This window comes from Bos indicus, chromosome 11 (genome assembly GCF_029378745.1).
Source record: "Bos indicus isolate NIAB-ARS_2022 breed Sahiwal x Tharparkar chromosome 11, NIAB-ARS_B.indTharparkar_mat_pri_1.0, whole genome shotgun sequence".
Lineage (NCBI taxonomy): Eukaryota > Metazoa > Chordata > Mammalia > Artiodactyla > Bovidae > Bos > Bos indicus.
In genome coordinates this window covers 87,544,575-87,561,911 of record NC_091770.1, presented here as the reverse complement: position 1 = coordinate 87,561,911, position 17,337 = coordinate 87,544,575, and the positions used below count along the sequence as shown (strand labels likewise).

Genomic DNA, 17,337 nt, shown 5'->3' with positions numbered 1-17,337 from the left:
AAGCACTCACAATCACTTAATTTTGTCTGGTTTTAAAATGCCTACTTTAACAGTTCACTAATACCCTTTACGTCTAAGGAAGAGAGTGAGTGTCCACAAAACGGATCTGAGGTAAAACACCAACTCGGAAGAAATGCAATCCAGCTTCACACAGGTCCAGGCTCCCCAAGACAAGTGATCGCAACACAGAAAACCGGGCAGCACCACTCCATTTCACAGAAGCAAAAAGGAAGCAGCAGTAAACTTCAGAAGGCAGTACACTCATCTGTCCCTTAAATGTGAATATGCAACTGTTACAAAGCCAGAGTAAATGGTTTATAAAATGTAATTTTATTTTATGTTACTCTGCTGTTACATAGGGCATAACATTTTCACAAGGCTTTTTTGGGACTACAGTCAATGATTAGCAACATACAATAGTGGTCCAACTCTCTAAATAACAATCACTAGACAAACTGGACACCCTCTCACATGTGCACAAATCTGCATGGAAAAGTACTAATGTTTTAGACTGGACTGTGTGCTTTTTTCCCCCTTTCTAGTGTATTAAGAAATGACATGCACTTTAATTTGCCAAAAGCAACGGTTGTATTCTGGCAGCAACATGCTACTTCTATTACATAGTAAAGTGAATACCAGAACTACAAAGGCAGGAGGTGTAAGTGAGTTTTTATTGGGAAGGGAAGTTGTCAACTTAAACAGCAGCAAATGAAGAGTGAATAAGGAAACTCCCTGTTGTCACAGATACACAAGACCTCCATCACATATGATACAGGAGGCATTTAATCTGTGATTCCCCCAGCCCCAAAATGTTGAATGCTTTTCCATTCAATCTAATACTTCTGGATTCCTACTAAAAAGGAATACATTAAGAGGATGGAAAAGTTGCTCACTGAAAGGAAATCTCTGAAGAAGAGTAAAGGAGGGAATGTAGAAATTAAGAAGTTATGTAGAACACTCTTTAAATTGTAATTAGCTACATTTTCATATCTTCACAGTAATACAAAACACAGTCACTTGCAGAACTGGTTCAGATTACTTAAATACCAGATACATTTTTAGTCTTCTACATAAGTGTTTGGAAGTTACTTATGTTTGTATGAAATGAAGCTATTAATACTTTTCTACAGCAGTAACTGCACACCAGGAAGGCTAAGACAAACACAAATCAAGGAATGGAGTTTTCCCAAAGCTGCAGTGTGAAAAGACTATAAACAGTTGATTCCATACACATGAATGGGTTTCTTTGCTATAGGAAATCCAAATGGAATAAGGAATGGAGATGAGTAAAAAGGTTTCAAGGGGAAGAAAGATGACACCCTGTATGCACTTAGTTTTCTGCCCCTTCTGCCGCATCACATTCTTCTCCTGCACTGTCTGATGTCCATAACTGGAAAGAAAAAAAAAAAAAATCACATTAAGTTACTATTTCTAGATGACAATTATTTCAGGTCCAACTATTATATTAAAATATAATTGTGAAAGCAGTAAATTATTCAAATAGAGACTATGACTAAGATTAGAAGTTATATTTCTCAAAACCTCAAATATCAACTCTTCCTAAAGTGTATTCTAGGAGACCTTTCACTGTATATGTGCAAAGTGATATACTCTGAGTACATTTTTAAAGCTTACTGTAATATCAGTCAAAAAGAAGGTAACTAACATCCTTAGAATTTAATGCTAGTTTCAATTCCTGACAGCTCAATGCTATTCTTAAAAAGCATTACTGAAATATAATTTATGAGAGTAATAAGGCCAAAAAATTTTATCTAGCAGAAGAAAAAGCATCAAAACTGGGGCAAGGGGAGGGGCCACAGGAGAACTACATTTATATTAAAAGGTGAATTCCTTCTTCCACATTTTGTGTAAGATGTTAACATACCAAATGTTCTTGAACCTACAAAAGTTAAGTAAAACTCAACCTGTACTTTTTTCTCTATTACTTCTTCCTTGATGCCCTTTCTATACAAGTAGGGTGGAAAACTAAAGAAAAAAACAAATTAAAACAGACAAACTCTCCATATTAACATAATTTATCAACATCTTCATACCAGTGTAACAATAATGTTAATGAGTCCCTAAAATCTTAGTGTATTTTCTCAGGAAGGTCTTGATAAAATGCCTATTCAACTGCCTACAAAAGAAGAGTTGTCCTATACAAAATACTAGCATGTATTTAACATTTTTGTGTAATTTTTATACATCCGTTTTCTAAGACCAGGTGTAGTTCTACTGTAGCTTCCCTGGAAGACAGAGAGCCTGAATAGATATTGACACTTTTGTCCCTAAACAGGAAATACAAATGAGAAAAAGGGGGACGCTCACTGTGAGGTTGTCTCTCAGCAGCTGCATGATGAGGGTGCTGTCTTTGTACGAGTCTTCATTCAGTGTGTCGAGTTCTGCAATAGCCTCATCAAAAGCCTGACAAATATCAATATCCATGATGAACAATACTTAACATCAACATAAACTGATACTCTACGATCACAGACCATTTTTATGTAATATATGAACAGCCACCTTACTTTCTATTATCCATTAAAAAGAAAACTCAAATCACTTCCTCAGATTCTCAACATAAGAATTTTTGAGGATGACTTGAAATTTATAAAGATATATATACTTAGTCAGTTACACAAGCATTTCTTAGTTCTTTCATAGGACAGACAGCACAGTAGCTATGCCCAATATATTTCTTACAAATAAGAACTAGTATTTATTTGCCAAAATCCCTCTCAATGCATCCATTTTAAAATACTTTGAGGAGTGCAGAAATTCTAGTAATCGCACTTGGTAGGCATTACTTTCTGACCCTCTACATTTCTTTCATACTTTTTTGATTACTCTGACCAATATGCTCTTTAGACAGATCTTACTGCTTACAAACAAAGCTGGGAGAGTAAGGTAGTGGTAGGTAAGAAAAAGAAGGAGATAATCAAATAAATGTAGGAGAAATCATACCTGGCTATCCAAGTAAAATGCCTAGAAATTAACATGCTTGCTATCTCAAATAACCTAAGCAAGGTATTTCTGGATGCGCATCTTACCGTTTTAGCCAGTGTGCAGGCCAGTTCCGGGTTATTGAGGATCTCATAGTAGAACACAGAAAAGTTAAGAGCCAGCCCCAGCCGGATGGGGTGTGTGGGTTGCATCTCTTTCTTGCTTATATCGAAAGCCTCTTGGTAAGCTCCTTGGGAATTATCTATCGTTTCTGTGAAGCGAAAAAAACGAAATAAAAAAACATGGTACTGAAAATATCCCATCTGGTATACAGTCACACCTTTAACACATGCTACTAAGTTGGTAGAACCAGTCTTTGCTCTGCAGCATTCTTTTGAAATCACGGTAGTAAACCCAAAACATTATCTTGTACCAGGTTATTAAAAAACACTAGTTTATAAGGCTGCTTGCTTATACTCAGCTTAGTTTAAAACAACATCAACAACGACAACATAAGAGACTCTATTTTTGTTACTTATCTGTAAAAACAATACTGATCCTTGGTTTCAAGATATATTAATGTGAAAGCAACATAAAAGTGCCAGTATATAATCACAATCTGATCTGAGTTTGATGACTGGCCTAATAAAAATGTCACCTTCCTGAAAAAAATCTTCAGGAAGTACTACCAACACTAATCTGATGATGTCATATCTTGAAAAGGTTAGCTTTTCTGAATGAGGCCACCACGCCCATTACAAGCTCTAAAAAGCCTGACCTAACAGAAATTAAGTTATCCCTTTAGAACCCAAATATTCACTTTTTTTTTCTCCTCTGAAATGGCACATTTACTGATCTAAACATAGCTGGTATAGCCCTCACACTGAACTAAGGAGCTTGCTCTCTCGCACACAAGGAGGTGCTGCAATGGGAGCACTGAAGTGTCTCAGTTTCCAGACTGTAAATACAGACTATTTACAAGTCCCAGACTGCTGGAGTGTTCTACGTTTAGGACGAGAAAATCCCAAAAAACCAGCAAGGGTTAGATCAGTTAATGCTGGGGCTATGGCCCAGTCTCCAAAGATATCCCTTGATGAGCTGACATTTATAAATGTTCAGTCTGTGCAAACATCTTTCACATACCAGTTTGCTTATCTTTGTGGCAAAAGAAATTATACATTGGTAACACAACAGTTTAAGTGTACAGACTGTTACAGCAAAGTACAAAAGTTTTCTCTATCTTCAATTACACTGATACAGGGGATAGTAAAACTCACATTTACTTAGTAACTCTTTGTAGAAAAGAGAAGAAGAAGCCATAACTACCATTTTCAGGGGCATGCCTTTTTCGGATGGGGTAAAATTAGGAATAAAATAAACTAATTGAAAAAAAAATGAGTTATGTGATACTTGTACCTAAAACTTCCTTGATAAATTTAGCAGCAGGCACATACATAACATACTACAGTATACTCAACTACCAATACTCCAGAGACTGGGTTCACTACTAATAAATTCACTTCAGCTTTTTTAACAGTCAAGTTAGGAAATTTGGTTCCTCTTTTCCCCATATCTCTGCTTTCTGTGATAAATTATATACCAGCAGTAATACTCTCATCTCATTTCTCCTCTGTATCTGGTTATGGGTAATTAGTCAGTGTTATGAGCCCTCAAAACAGGTAGTAAGAGTTAATAAATTAATATGTCAAGCAGAAGTAAAACGTCTTCTGTATGTAATTTTTAGTCATCTTAAGTTTCAAGATACAAGATGCTGAAGACCACATGACATAACAGAATCACCCAAAGCATATGTAAAGAACTCTGGGGCTAAAAATATGGTGAACCAAATTCTAAAGCCTGAAAGATTATGTTTGTTTTTAATAATCTTATCAGATTATAATCAGAGTTTATGAATTTTTCATAAAGAGCACATAATGTAAATTCATGACTGTATTTTCATTTTTGAGAACATAAGATAACATTACAAACTTATTCTCCCTTCCTTTTATATTTTAGCTTTACCCATAAACCGAATACACTTACGCTTCCGATCATCACCACAAGCAACTTCAGCAAGGTACCGGAAGTAATCTCCCTTCATTTTCAGATAGAAGACCTTACTCTCTGGATTAGTTGCATTGGCTATTAAATACTTATCCAACAATTCCTGAAAGAAATAAGTTACAACATTAGGCACTAGTAAAAACAACTGCCACAGTAATCCACACCATACCACCCTGGACTGGAAGCATGGCTAGAAAGCAGGGGTCAGGTGGTTATCATTAGTTGAATGCTTTGGGATCACAACAAGTCATAATGGTAAAGCTAGATTACATCAAACACTAATTAGAAAGAGCCTGTCTGTCTACTCATCCATTCATTTAAGCAAGCATTTCCTGATACTTGGGCCTCCCTTGTGGCTCAACTGGTAAAGAATCTGTCTACAACGAGGGAGACCTGGGTTCGATCCCAGGATTGGGAAAATCCCCTGGAGAAGGGAAAGGCTACCCACTCCAGTATTCTGTCCTGGAGAATTCCATGGACTCTATAGTCCATGGGACTGCAAAGAGTTGGACACAACTGAGCGACTTTCACTTTCACGATACTTGCTGGGTGCTAGGCACTCTACTTGACCAGAGGGGATATAAAGATAAAGTCCCTGCCCTCAAAAGAGTCCACAGTCTAATAAGAAAAGAAGTGAGTACACCATTAACAGGGCAGCTCTGTAAGAGGCTATGGAAGCACAGAGGGAATGTCTCGCTCTATTGCAGATGGTCATCGTTAAGACAGGCTTCCCTGGAGACGGGGTGTCTGACTTGTCAAGAAGTTACAGAGGGAATGCAGCAGTTAGAAAACAAGGATGTGCAATCATTTTAGAGAGGAGAAATAAAATATTTAAGACATAAGAGTATGAAGAAGACTACAGTCCCAGAACAAGTAAGTCATTATGGCCTAGAGCAGGGCTACTCAGTGTCCTCTGCAGACTAGAGCTCATCCAAAAGGGGGAGAAGTACAGGGGTCGAGAGGAAGAGCTCTAGAAACGTTTCAAGCAATACGAGAGTCATGTCCCTCATGTGGAACTATTTTTTTAAATTGGATTAATATTTAAGTCTTTTATTAAGACTTAATATATGACTTAATATATTAAGTCATAATATTTATGTCTTTCTTTCCCTCATTTTGTACTAGGAAATGTCCACTTGATCCAATGAGCCAGTGCCTCTCAAACTGAGGTATTTGCACAAGGTGCCCCTAGGAGTATTAAAAAGTCACAAAAAACAAACATGATAGATCTTCTTGGACTATCAATTTTGCTTGATGTTAAGTAATTTAAAAATCTTTCTGTAATAAAAAATATTATAGAGAATAAAATTATTTTAGAAAATTTAAAACAGTAACACACCTCAGATTTGTTTTGGGAGTAAAATCAACAAATAGATAGTGAAGAAGTAAAAAATGGCTTAGAAAATATACCTTTAACTCAAGAACTTTCTTGTTTATGTGAATAAAAAGCACCTAAACAAAATGCAGTGATTATATGCATGTTAAAGGAAATAAAAACATTTTATATCTTTAATGAAAAATATGTTTAGGTTAAAAAAATATATTTTAAAAGGGTCTGAAGCTCAAGGGAAGTTAAACTTAGGATTACAGTTAAATTACCTAATGAAGCCCCAGAACCATATACATTATAAAAGTGGCAGCTATCAAAACTGTGGCTTACATCTGGAAAGCTGCTGGGCCAAGGCCGAAGTAACAGAGGGACCACACCCAAACACTGAAGTCAACTGAGACTACATGTTGCTTCTTAATTGAAGGCTCATGTTTTAAGAGTTTTCTGTTGCCGGACATCACTAATACAATTTTAATAGTACTGAAACAAACTTGAGGAAAAACTCTTTCCCAGAATTGTACAAAATCATACTACTGTACTCTTGCCTAGAAAATCCCATGGACAGAGAAGCCTGGTGGGCTGCAGTCCATGGGGTCGCTAAGAGTCAGGCACGACAGCAACTTCACTTTCACTCTTCACTTTCATGCACTGGAGAAGGAAACTGCAGCCCACTCCAGTGTTCTTGCCTGGAGAATCCCAGGGACAGCAGAGCCTGGTGGGCTGCTGTCTCTGGGGTCGCACAGAGTCGGACACGACTGAAGTGACTTAGCAAATACTACTGTAACTTATCCCTCGAATGCCATTTTTACATATCATGGATGACTTTTAACTTTAAAATTACATCTATGGGACACTGAAATTTAGGTCTTTTTTTTTTTTTTATAGGGGTGCAATGGTAAGACAGCCACAAAAAAGTTCTCTGAGTTTCTAAATCTCAAACTGACTCAGTCATCCCTAACTTTAAAAAAAAAGTAAACCAAAAGTAGATTCTGAGAAGCATTATCAAACAACGCCAACACAATATTTCTACTGTGGTAACCAACACCGCTACTTGCATCTGAACTAAGGAACTACAATGTAAAATGAAGTGCCTCTCACTTTTCTTTTTCTCCAAGTGAGATTCCACAGAGGATCTCCAAAACAGTGCCAGCTCTGGAAAACACAGTACTTACAATCAGAAAAAGAAAAAAAAAGCTACTAGGAACATTTAAGACCTAGATCTCTGTGACTAAGTTTGGCAGAAATGTGGGAGCAGGGGCTCAGAAAAGCCTGACTGGAATGAAGATATGGGGAGATGAGAGAGAAACGTGATTCTAGCTCTCATCACCCCTCCATCACTTGAGGCAATATATGAGAGTGCTCATGAGGACTGTCTTACTGACACACTGGCCTTCCAAGGATTCAGAAAGCTGCTAAACAGCTACTGCATTAGTGGTTACACAGCCACTTATTAAGCAAACTGTACACTCTTCCCTTCTAAAATGATTAACTTTGATCACTAGTTTGCATATAGCCATTACGTACGATTTACAGTGTTGGCTTTTATTAAGTGACTTGTGCATTACTTCCATCCTGGAGTTCAGCCAGGTCATGGTTCTTTGTCAGATGCCACTAGCTCTCTGTGAAGGAAACAACAGGTACAGAATAACTCTGTCTTTTCACGTGCTGTCAAGCAGTAGCCATGCAGATTTTAGCCCAATTAAAAAACATTGGATTCTGCTTTATGTCTTACCAAAATGATCATGGCTATATCAGGTATTATACATACCAGTTATTCATTATTAATACCACATAGAGTAAAGGTTAAACATACTTATGGTATATAGCATAGATATACATTTTTTTTTGTAAAAAAAAAAAAAAATTAAATTATAAAGAAGACTCAATACAGGTTAGACAGTAAAAACCAAAATGACAAGTGGCTCCCTGGAATGAGAAAATCTTCCTAGATAAGGTCATTGGTAAAAAGTCAGTAGAGAGGAAGTGAATCAATTTTTAACATTAACGCATTTAAAAGTCCCTTCCACTAATTTGTCCTGTCATTACTCTCGTCGATAAAACAGGCGATCCCCTTTGTAACTCTTCAACCAGCAAATTTTATGATCCTGGGAGGCTTGGAGAGCTAAATCCGGGTTCCCTCCAGGGCTGAGTGTCACTTGACCAAGAGGCAGAACCAAGAAGTACATGCCTTTTTGAGAGACATGTGACTAAGTCAGTGCACTAACTACCCAAAATTACAAGATGTACTAGAAACAGAACATTCTAGACCAAAGAAACTCAAATACGAGCAAAAGTCAGAGGAAATAGCCATTATTATAGAAGTCATTTCAGGAGACACTGACAGACCTTAGAATAAGCTTAATCTCAGAAAAACAGGATGGGGATAACAATAAAGAGGATTGTATCATAAAAGTGGTAAAGAACCACTCAAGAAATGGAAACTGTCAAGAAATAAGTGATGCAAATTTAGTACAGTAACTAATTCCTCAACCCCATATCTTAGAGAAAAGATTAGGAATAACCAAACTCCAATACTAATTCTATCTCTAGGAGTGAATTATTTTTACATACAATAGTCCAACCATCACTTCAATTAACTTTTCCAAAGTACTTCATTAGGCTGCAGTGGTTAATAGTCTGTGGCATTCAACAAATATTTTTACCTTAAATTTACTTATAAGTGATTTGTTTTATAGACAAAACATATTCCTCATTATATAGTTTATACACCAAACTGATTTTTTAAGTGAGCAAATAACCAATGAAGAATCTTAAAACACAAACAAAATAATTGACAGGAAATAAAAAAATGTTCTAAGGAGTTTCAATTTCCTATCAGCTTACTGAAATTCATTAAATAAAAATACTACTAATATGTTCAATTTCTAACTTCAGGGTATATATACTAGTAGTCACTATCTGTATATTTTTATCAGCACATTATCACAAAAGATTACATTATTCATTCAACAAATATTTAAGCGTTCAATATGTTAAACTGTGTTTAATAGTTTAACACAGTATGTTAAACTGTGCCAAGCTGTATCTTAACCACTCATGTATATGTTATTTATATAGAGAGAACCATTATGATAAATTTTAAAAATGAATAAAATCACCAAGGAATCAAGAAACTTATACAAAGTCATATAATAAATTAGATGGGACCAGAATCGGAAAATAAAGCTAGCATTCTAAGCACCACCCTATAAACAATGGAGCATATCTATCAGAGATAAGGCTTTGGTCTTAAATTATTCAATTAGTAAATTAGCAAACAAAAGAATATAGAGTAACATAACTGTTCAACAAATGGAACATTTATCTAAGCTATTTATCTAAAGCTATTTTTTTTAATAAATCCCAACTTCAAGAATTATATACAGTATAAAGAACCACTGACAAGTAGGAAGAATTAAGTCTCTAGAAAAAACTGTTAGGTTTAATTCCAAGAGACCAAAATCAAAGTAAAATTCAATACTCAAGAAGGAAGTCATATTTCATCCAGGAAATTCTATTGGATTTTATAAACAGGCAGAAACCATGGAGGAAGAGGACATTTCCAAGGCAGAGCCCATGTCACAGGAAAAGGCACAACTGTACAAACAGGTAGAAAGTCACTTGAAGATGGTAAAATCTTAAAACAAAAAGTAGAAAAAATTGCCCAAGATACCAAAAGTACATTTTAAAAAGGAATCAAATCTCACAATATTCATCATAAATTACAACTGAACCTCAGTGGAACGAATGCTGAACCAAAAATCTGGTTTTCCATCTATAACAAGTTCCTTAATTTCTTCTACAAAATAATAGAAATATTTTCTAGTTTTAATAATCTACGCTAATTCTAAGGTACTAAATCAAAGGAGCAACCTGTTAAGTAGAGCAACTTCCAGATAAAAATGTTTCCTTAATATTTTTCATTCACAAAATTCTGTAAATACGGTATGTTAAACATTTAGCACATTGCCTACCACACAGTAAGACTCATTATTTGTTAAATGAACATTAACCATGACATAGCCACATGGTAATGAAATGGATGCAAAGCAAAAAAAAGTCACACATAGTACAAGTACAGGGCTTAAAATGGCACAGGACTTTTCTTGAATAATTTTTCTAATTCTCTATTTTTATCAAAGTAATAATGTACAATCATTAATTAATCAGCATTCTAAATTTTTTTTTTAAGTCCCTCCCATTCTTTTCTCTGTTTAACTCCTTCAGCAAATGTGTGTGTGTGTGTGTGTGTGTGTGTGTGTGTGTGTGAGAAATCATGATCTCATACTAATATATCCACAATTCCAATTCAACCTCACAGGATTCTTCTTCCTTTACTTGGATCTTCACACAAAGACAGACTCTGGTTTCCATTAAAATAATATGTAATACATGTCATCACCTAAAACTCAAAAGTGAAAAATAAACTCTCTCTCCCTTCCCTGGATCCTGAGACAGCCAGTTCTTCCCCTCCCAAGGCAACCATCACCATCATTTTCTTCTACGTTCTTCCAGATATTTTATACATTTTAAATCCACATACATTCCCATTCTCATGTTAGTCTACTATGTACACCTTGCCTTTTCCATATAATAATTCCTCTGAGATCATTCCCTATTCACATGTTATAACTGTCTCACTCTGTAATACATAATAACATTGAAGAGCACTGTGTATGCCTACTATAATTTAGTCTACTCTGATGAACATTTAAGTTGCTTCCCATCTGGTGGTATTTCCAACAATGTACCAAATGTACACTTGATCCTTGGAAGAAAGATGCTGAAGCGTCCTTCCTCAGGCAATTTTAATTTACATCCCCACTAGCAATGTGTGAGTGTTCCAATTTCTCAGCATCCTTCTGAACCCAGGGTATTATCAAACATTTTTTATCTTTTCCAATCTAATAAGGAAAAAATCTTACTATAATTTTATTTACAGTTTTCTTAAACAGTATGTTTAAATCCTTTGCCATTTTCCCAAAGAGTTTTTTCCCTTACTGTTATGTACGGATATATGTTATGTTATACTGTTATGTAGAGATATATGTCCATTTTTCAGATGTATCTCATATAACTTCATGTATTCCAAGATTCTATCTAGCAATAAATTATATTAAATCAGATGTAATATTACCAACGTTTCTGACCCATAAATTAACGACTATTTGATTCTAACACAAACAAAATATACAAGCAGAAGACTTAACTGAAATACAAGTCTGAATGTGTGTTTAGGTTCTGCCCACCTGACCAGATGAAATGAGAACACATATTAAATGTGACCTGAACACTAGCATATCAGATTAAAAGATACACACACACCCCTCTCACTCACTCCTATATGAAGTATTTAATAAATTTATAACATCACCTTAAATAGACAGGTAGAAACGTAACTTTCTAGTTGGGCAATACAGTGAGACCAAGCACTTTCCCTTCTAAAAATAATCAAAATGCTAAACAGAAATAGATAAAATAGTAGAAAAAATTATAGCAAAGTTCCAAAGGAAGGAAGGGAGATACTCAAGAGCTAGATAGGAAGATGAAACAAAGTTAGAGCAAAAAGCAAAACTTTGTCATTGCTGAGAAGTAGCAAGAAAGCAATTTCCTGGACTTCTAGGGGTTATGGGCATAGTTTCCCACGAAAAACTAAAAACCAAACACAATCTGTGCAGGTGCTATTCAAATTTTTATCTCATATATGATGTTTGACTCTATAAGCTGAAAGTGTGCGTAAAAGTGGGCTGTGGCTTATTGTGCCCAGCAGAAACAAATCATCAAAACCACTTCCATAATCCAAGGTACCCACACAAGTTCCATAGGAAATACCACATCCAAAATTTTTAAAATAACAAAACTAATCAAGGAACAGATACACCATGATGAGAGATCAACAAACAGATGGTTAGTACCCAAAAACTTAAATGAAACAGTGTGCATTAAAACATAAATTAAGAAAAATGTTTATAAAGACTCTTGAAGAATCCTTTAAGGATATATATTTTAGTATTTACAGATTAAACAGATGATGCCCAGGACTGGCTTCAAAATAATGGATGTGTGTCTGTGGGGATATAAACAAAATTCATAATTGCCAGGGCAGGGTAATGGTACACAGGGAGTTATTACAACATTCTCTTTATTTTTGTTAAGTTCGAAATTTTTCTTGATTAAAACAGCCGAAAATATTGGAGAGGAAAAAAATAACAGAAGTCCAAAGATAGGATACAATAATTCAAAACCGTAATTCAAAAAGATACATGCAGCCCAATGTTCACTGCAGCACTATTTACAATAACCAAGACATGGAAGCAATCTAAATGTCCATCAACAGAAGAAAGGATAAAGAAGTGGTACATATGTACAACGGACTATTACTCAGGCATAAAAAGGAATGAAATTTGTGCCTACGTCTTGCAGAGATGTAGATGGATCTAGAGACTGTCATACAGAGTGAAGTCAGTCAGAAAGAGAAAAACAAATACCGCTTATATATGAAATCTAGAAAAATCATACAGATCAACTTATTTGCAAAGCAGAAATAGAGACCCAGACATATGAATACCAGGAAGAGAAGGTAGGATGAATTGGGGGACTGGGATTAACATATATACACAGCCGCTGCTACAGTTAGTCACTTCAGTCGTGTCTGACTCTGTGCGACCCTAGGGACTATAGCCCACCAGGCTCCTCTCTAGACAACAAAACCAGAGCGGGTTGTTATGCCTCCTCCAGGGGACGTTCCTGACCCAGGGATCGAACCCAAGTCTACTGCACTACAGGCAGATTCTTTACTGCTGAGCCACCAGGGAAGCCCCATATATACACTACTATATATAAAATAGATAACTAATGAGAACCTACTGTACAGAACTGAGAACTCTACTCAGTGCTCTGTGGTGACCTAAGTGGGAAGGAAATCCAAAACAGAAGGGATATATGCATATGTAAAGCTGAATCATTTTGCTGTACAGGTGAAACACACACAACATTTTAAAACAACTGTACTTCAATTTAAAAAAAGAAAAGCATCTTGGAGATGGGGGAGAGAATTTTTTAAATTAAAAAAAAGGACTTCTCTAGTGGTCCAGTGGATAAGAATCCACCTGCCAATGCAGAGGACGGGGGATCTGATCCCTGGTTTTGGAAGATTCCACATGCATCAGGGTAAGTAAGCCCATGTGCCATAACTACTGAACCTTCGCCTAGAGCCTGTGTTCCTCAACAAGAGAAGCCCCTGCAATGAGAAGCCCGTGTACTGCAACAAAGAGAAGCCCCCGCTAACCGAAACAAGAGAAAAGCCCAAGCAGCAATAAAGACCCAGTGCAACCAAAATAAATTATTTTTTAAAAAAGCAGTAAAAGAGAAGGCATGTTTGAAGAAACTCCTCAGAATGCAGAACAAAGAACCAGCAAGATGAAAAAATGTGGATAAGTCAAAAAGATGCAAGATAATATGCAACAGAAATTCCAGGAGAAATTAGAATGAGGAAGAAATGTTACGTAGAGATAACGGCTGAGATTCTTCCAGTTACTAGTATAAATAATCCTCAAAGTGGAAAAGCACACTAAATCCAAAAAAAAAAAAACGAATTCATATGTAGACCAGCATGGGAACACTGAGGAATGTCGAAGACAAGAAAATTCTTAAAAGCAACCGAAGAAATGACACATTACCTATAAGGAAAGAAACAACAGTATGGCTGACAAGTTGATTTTTTATGAGAAAACAATCAAGTATCTTAAAAGTGAGGAGAAAAAAACTGTCAGCTAAAATTTCATAACCAAATAAAGTACCATATAAAAGCAAGTGCAAAATGAAGACGTTTCCAGACAAAGATAGAAGTTCCTGCTTAGACCTTTACTGAAGAACCCCTTTAGTTAGGAAGAAAGTAATGGAACAAGAGAAGTCACCAAGTAGAGTAATACAGTAACTAAAATATGTATTTTAGAGTAACTGGAAAATTCCTGGTCATAATCTATGAAAACAACTCTTCCAAAATTGCAATATAGACTCATTACAAGATGCTGAATAACAATACATATGTGACACCTCATGTTTGCAGAGGATAGTATTTCAGATTATTTATAAGGCCAAAAGTTCTTTCATATTAAGTATGTGCAGAGGATTGAGTTGGCTGTTAAGAACATATGCTTTCCAATCCTCTTTTAGAGGATTATCTAAATTTTTAAGGATAGTTAATATGTTCCCCCTTGTTTAATCCAACAAGTGTCTGGCTTTAAGACTACACTTTGTATTATCATAGTTCAATTGGCTACTAGAAGGAAATATTTCACTAGGATAATCATGGATCTGAAACATTTCAACAGCTCACTATCTATTTTAAGGTAACTGACAAGATGTGGACTCATTTTAGATATTTATTGGCAGGAATTTAGCCAATATTTATATGCTAATGCTCACAAAATCTGCCTTTTATCTAGCTAGGTAATTTACTTCTGTAGCTCCTACCTCATTTTACTGCAATTAATGACAATCCCTACTTTGCAGCCTGTTGTGAAGACTGAATGACTCAACATAAATTACTTAGAACACTGCTTGGTACACAAATCTCCATCACCGCGCACCACCACACAAGTCTCTTTAAGCACCGGGCACAGTGCTCCTATCTGTATTTATGGACATTGGGATGGGCCATTGGGACTTCACTCATCCTAAAACATATTAAATTTGCCTTCCAAACACATCTCCTATTAATTCTCCTCCCGTACTAAATTTTGTTTTCAGAAAAGCACTCCCTTGCCCTAGTTAGAAACCTGAGTGTTATCCTAGTGCTTCCTTGGCCTCACTCCTCGATCAGTGATCAGTGAAAAGTCGCTCAGTCATGTCAGACTCTTAGTGTCAGACTACACAGTTCATGGAATTCTCCAGGCCAGAATACTGGAGTGGGTGGCCTTTCCCTTCTCCAGCGGAATCTTCCCAACCCAGGGATCGAACCCAGGTCTCCCATATCGCAGGCAGATTCTTTACCAGCTGAGCCACAGGGAAGCCCAAGAATACTGGAGTGTGTAGTCAATCCCTTCTCCAGCAGAATCTTCCCAACCCAGGAATCGAACCAAGGTCTCCTGCATTACAGGCGGATTCTTTACCAGCTGAGCCACAAGGGAAGCCCAAGAATACTGGAGTGGGTAGTCAATCCCTTCTCCAGCGGATCTTCCCAGCCCAGGAATCAAACCAGGGTCTCCTGCATTGCAGGTGGATTCTTTACCAACTGAGCTATCAGGGAAGCCCTCATATCACTCCCCTAGCACCCCATATTTAGTCACTCAAGCCTATGGATGTAGTATTTTCCAAGACTTTAGAAACTTTCTTGAAGAAGCACAGTATACTTTTGGAACACACATCTCCCCTCTCTTAACTATAAACCACTAAAGAAGACTTTATTTGATCTAGAGTCACACACACACACACACACACATTTGTATAGTAAGTTAACAAAAATGTAAGACAAGTGTAATATGACAGTATGTAAATATACTTTAAAAATAAGGATGAGTCAATCAGACTGAACAGTGCTCAAAGGCATGGAAACAGAAGAAGGATACAGACACTGAAGGAAAAGGATACAATATACAGTCATAATCAGGAAGTTGCTTACCTGGAGGACCAACTGTACTTATTATACTACATCGTTTTATGTGACAGACTTGTATTTGCAGATTTTGGTTTCATGGAGGCTCCTGGAAATCAATCCCCATGATACTAAGGGATAACAATTAATTTATACTCTTAGGTGAGTGAGAATCCCAATCAATTCACTGACTAATCCATGCCCTACCCAGGAGATGACAGCCATTAAACATGTGAGCAGCCATGCAATTTCTCATGTCATAATGCCACATTTCCTAAGCAACTCCCTCATTATGACTTGATTCCTATGTGAGCCTGCCTCCTGAATGAGTACTTACTGGTCACACCACACGTACTTCAATCTTTGTGCTAGTTATTCCTCACTGTAAATGAATAAATGAATACTATCTGTTTCATACACCAGTTACATGAGCCTGATTATCACTGGATCTATCTATGAAAAATAGCTCCACCCTGATGTGTTTGAGTCAACAAGGCTGAAGGTCATACAATAAACTCCCAGAGGTAACACACCCCCTTCCCACCACTCCATCCACAATCTTACTTCTCTGCAGTGTCACATGGATGAGTATTCTAACACCTTTTGAAATATGAATAGCCACTAGACCTCAATATGCCCTAAACAGAAATAAATTTCTAAACCTGTTTTTATATTTCCATTGCTTATTTCTACTAGTCATCGCACCATCACTCCTACCCACAGCTCATCACAACCTCTGATTTTTCACTCTCCATTTCCCACCCTACCACCAACTGTTCAGCCAATATTTTCACCTGTCCTCTCAGTCTCATTCCTATTTCTACTACCCAGAATTAACCATATCATTTCACTTCAACTAATCCAATAATCTAACTGATCTACCAGGTTTTAGGTTTTCTTCTTTCTCTAACCCATTTTATACCCTGCTGTAAGATTAATAAGCATAAATTCCATTCTGGGTATGTTAATCGACTGTTCAAAAAATCCTAATGGCCTGTTAAAGAATAAACTTAAAGCCTAGCGCACATGGTCCTCCAAGATTATACTCCAAACCTAGAGCCTTTGACTAACGTAAGTGATAAGTAAGGGCTGATGTCCTCGGCCATCACAGCAGTGGGTGAAGCTGGGGGAGAGATCCAATTTCCCCAGTGTGCCATACAGTATGGCTCTTCCTGTATGCCACAACACAAAGAAGCTGGGAAGCACTGTCTCGGGTGACTGACATCCAAGACATATCCATTATCACCGCTCCTGCACTAGCAGGTTCAGGTTCACTTCAGTTCAGTTCGGTCGCTCAGTCGTGTCTGACTCTTTGCGACCCCATGAATCGCAGCACGCCAGGCCTCCCTGTCCATCACCAACTCCCGGAGTTCACTCAGACTCACGTCCATTGAGTCAGTGATGC

General features: G+C 36.8%; 1 protein-coding gene across 1 annotated transcript in view; it reads right to left on the bottom strand.

The window, feature by feature from the left end:
* Nucleotides 1-307: 307 nt before the first annotated feature.
* The window catches only part of YWHAQ (tyrosine 3-monooxygenase/tryptophan 5-monooxygenase activation protein theta), a 31,233-nt gene continuing 14,203 nt past the window's right edge, over nucleotides 308-17,337 (bottom strand). Inside the window, exons 3-6 of the mRNA XM_019970719.2 lie at nucleotides 4,987-5,110; nucleotides 3,051-3,214; nucleotides 2,329-2,424; nucleotides 308-1,390 (exon numbers count right to left, since the gene is read on the bottom strand). Of these exons, the coding sequence (XP_019826278.2) occupies nucleotides 1,331-1,390; nucleotides 2,329-2,424; nucleotides 3,051-3,214; nucleotides 4,987-5,110 (444 nt within the window). The 3' untranslated portion in view covers nucleotides 308-1,330. The remainder of the gene's footprint in view (nucleotides 1,391-2,328; nucleotides 2,425-3,050; nucleotides 3,215-4,986; nucleotides 5,111-17,337) is intronic.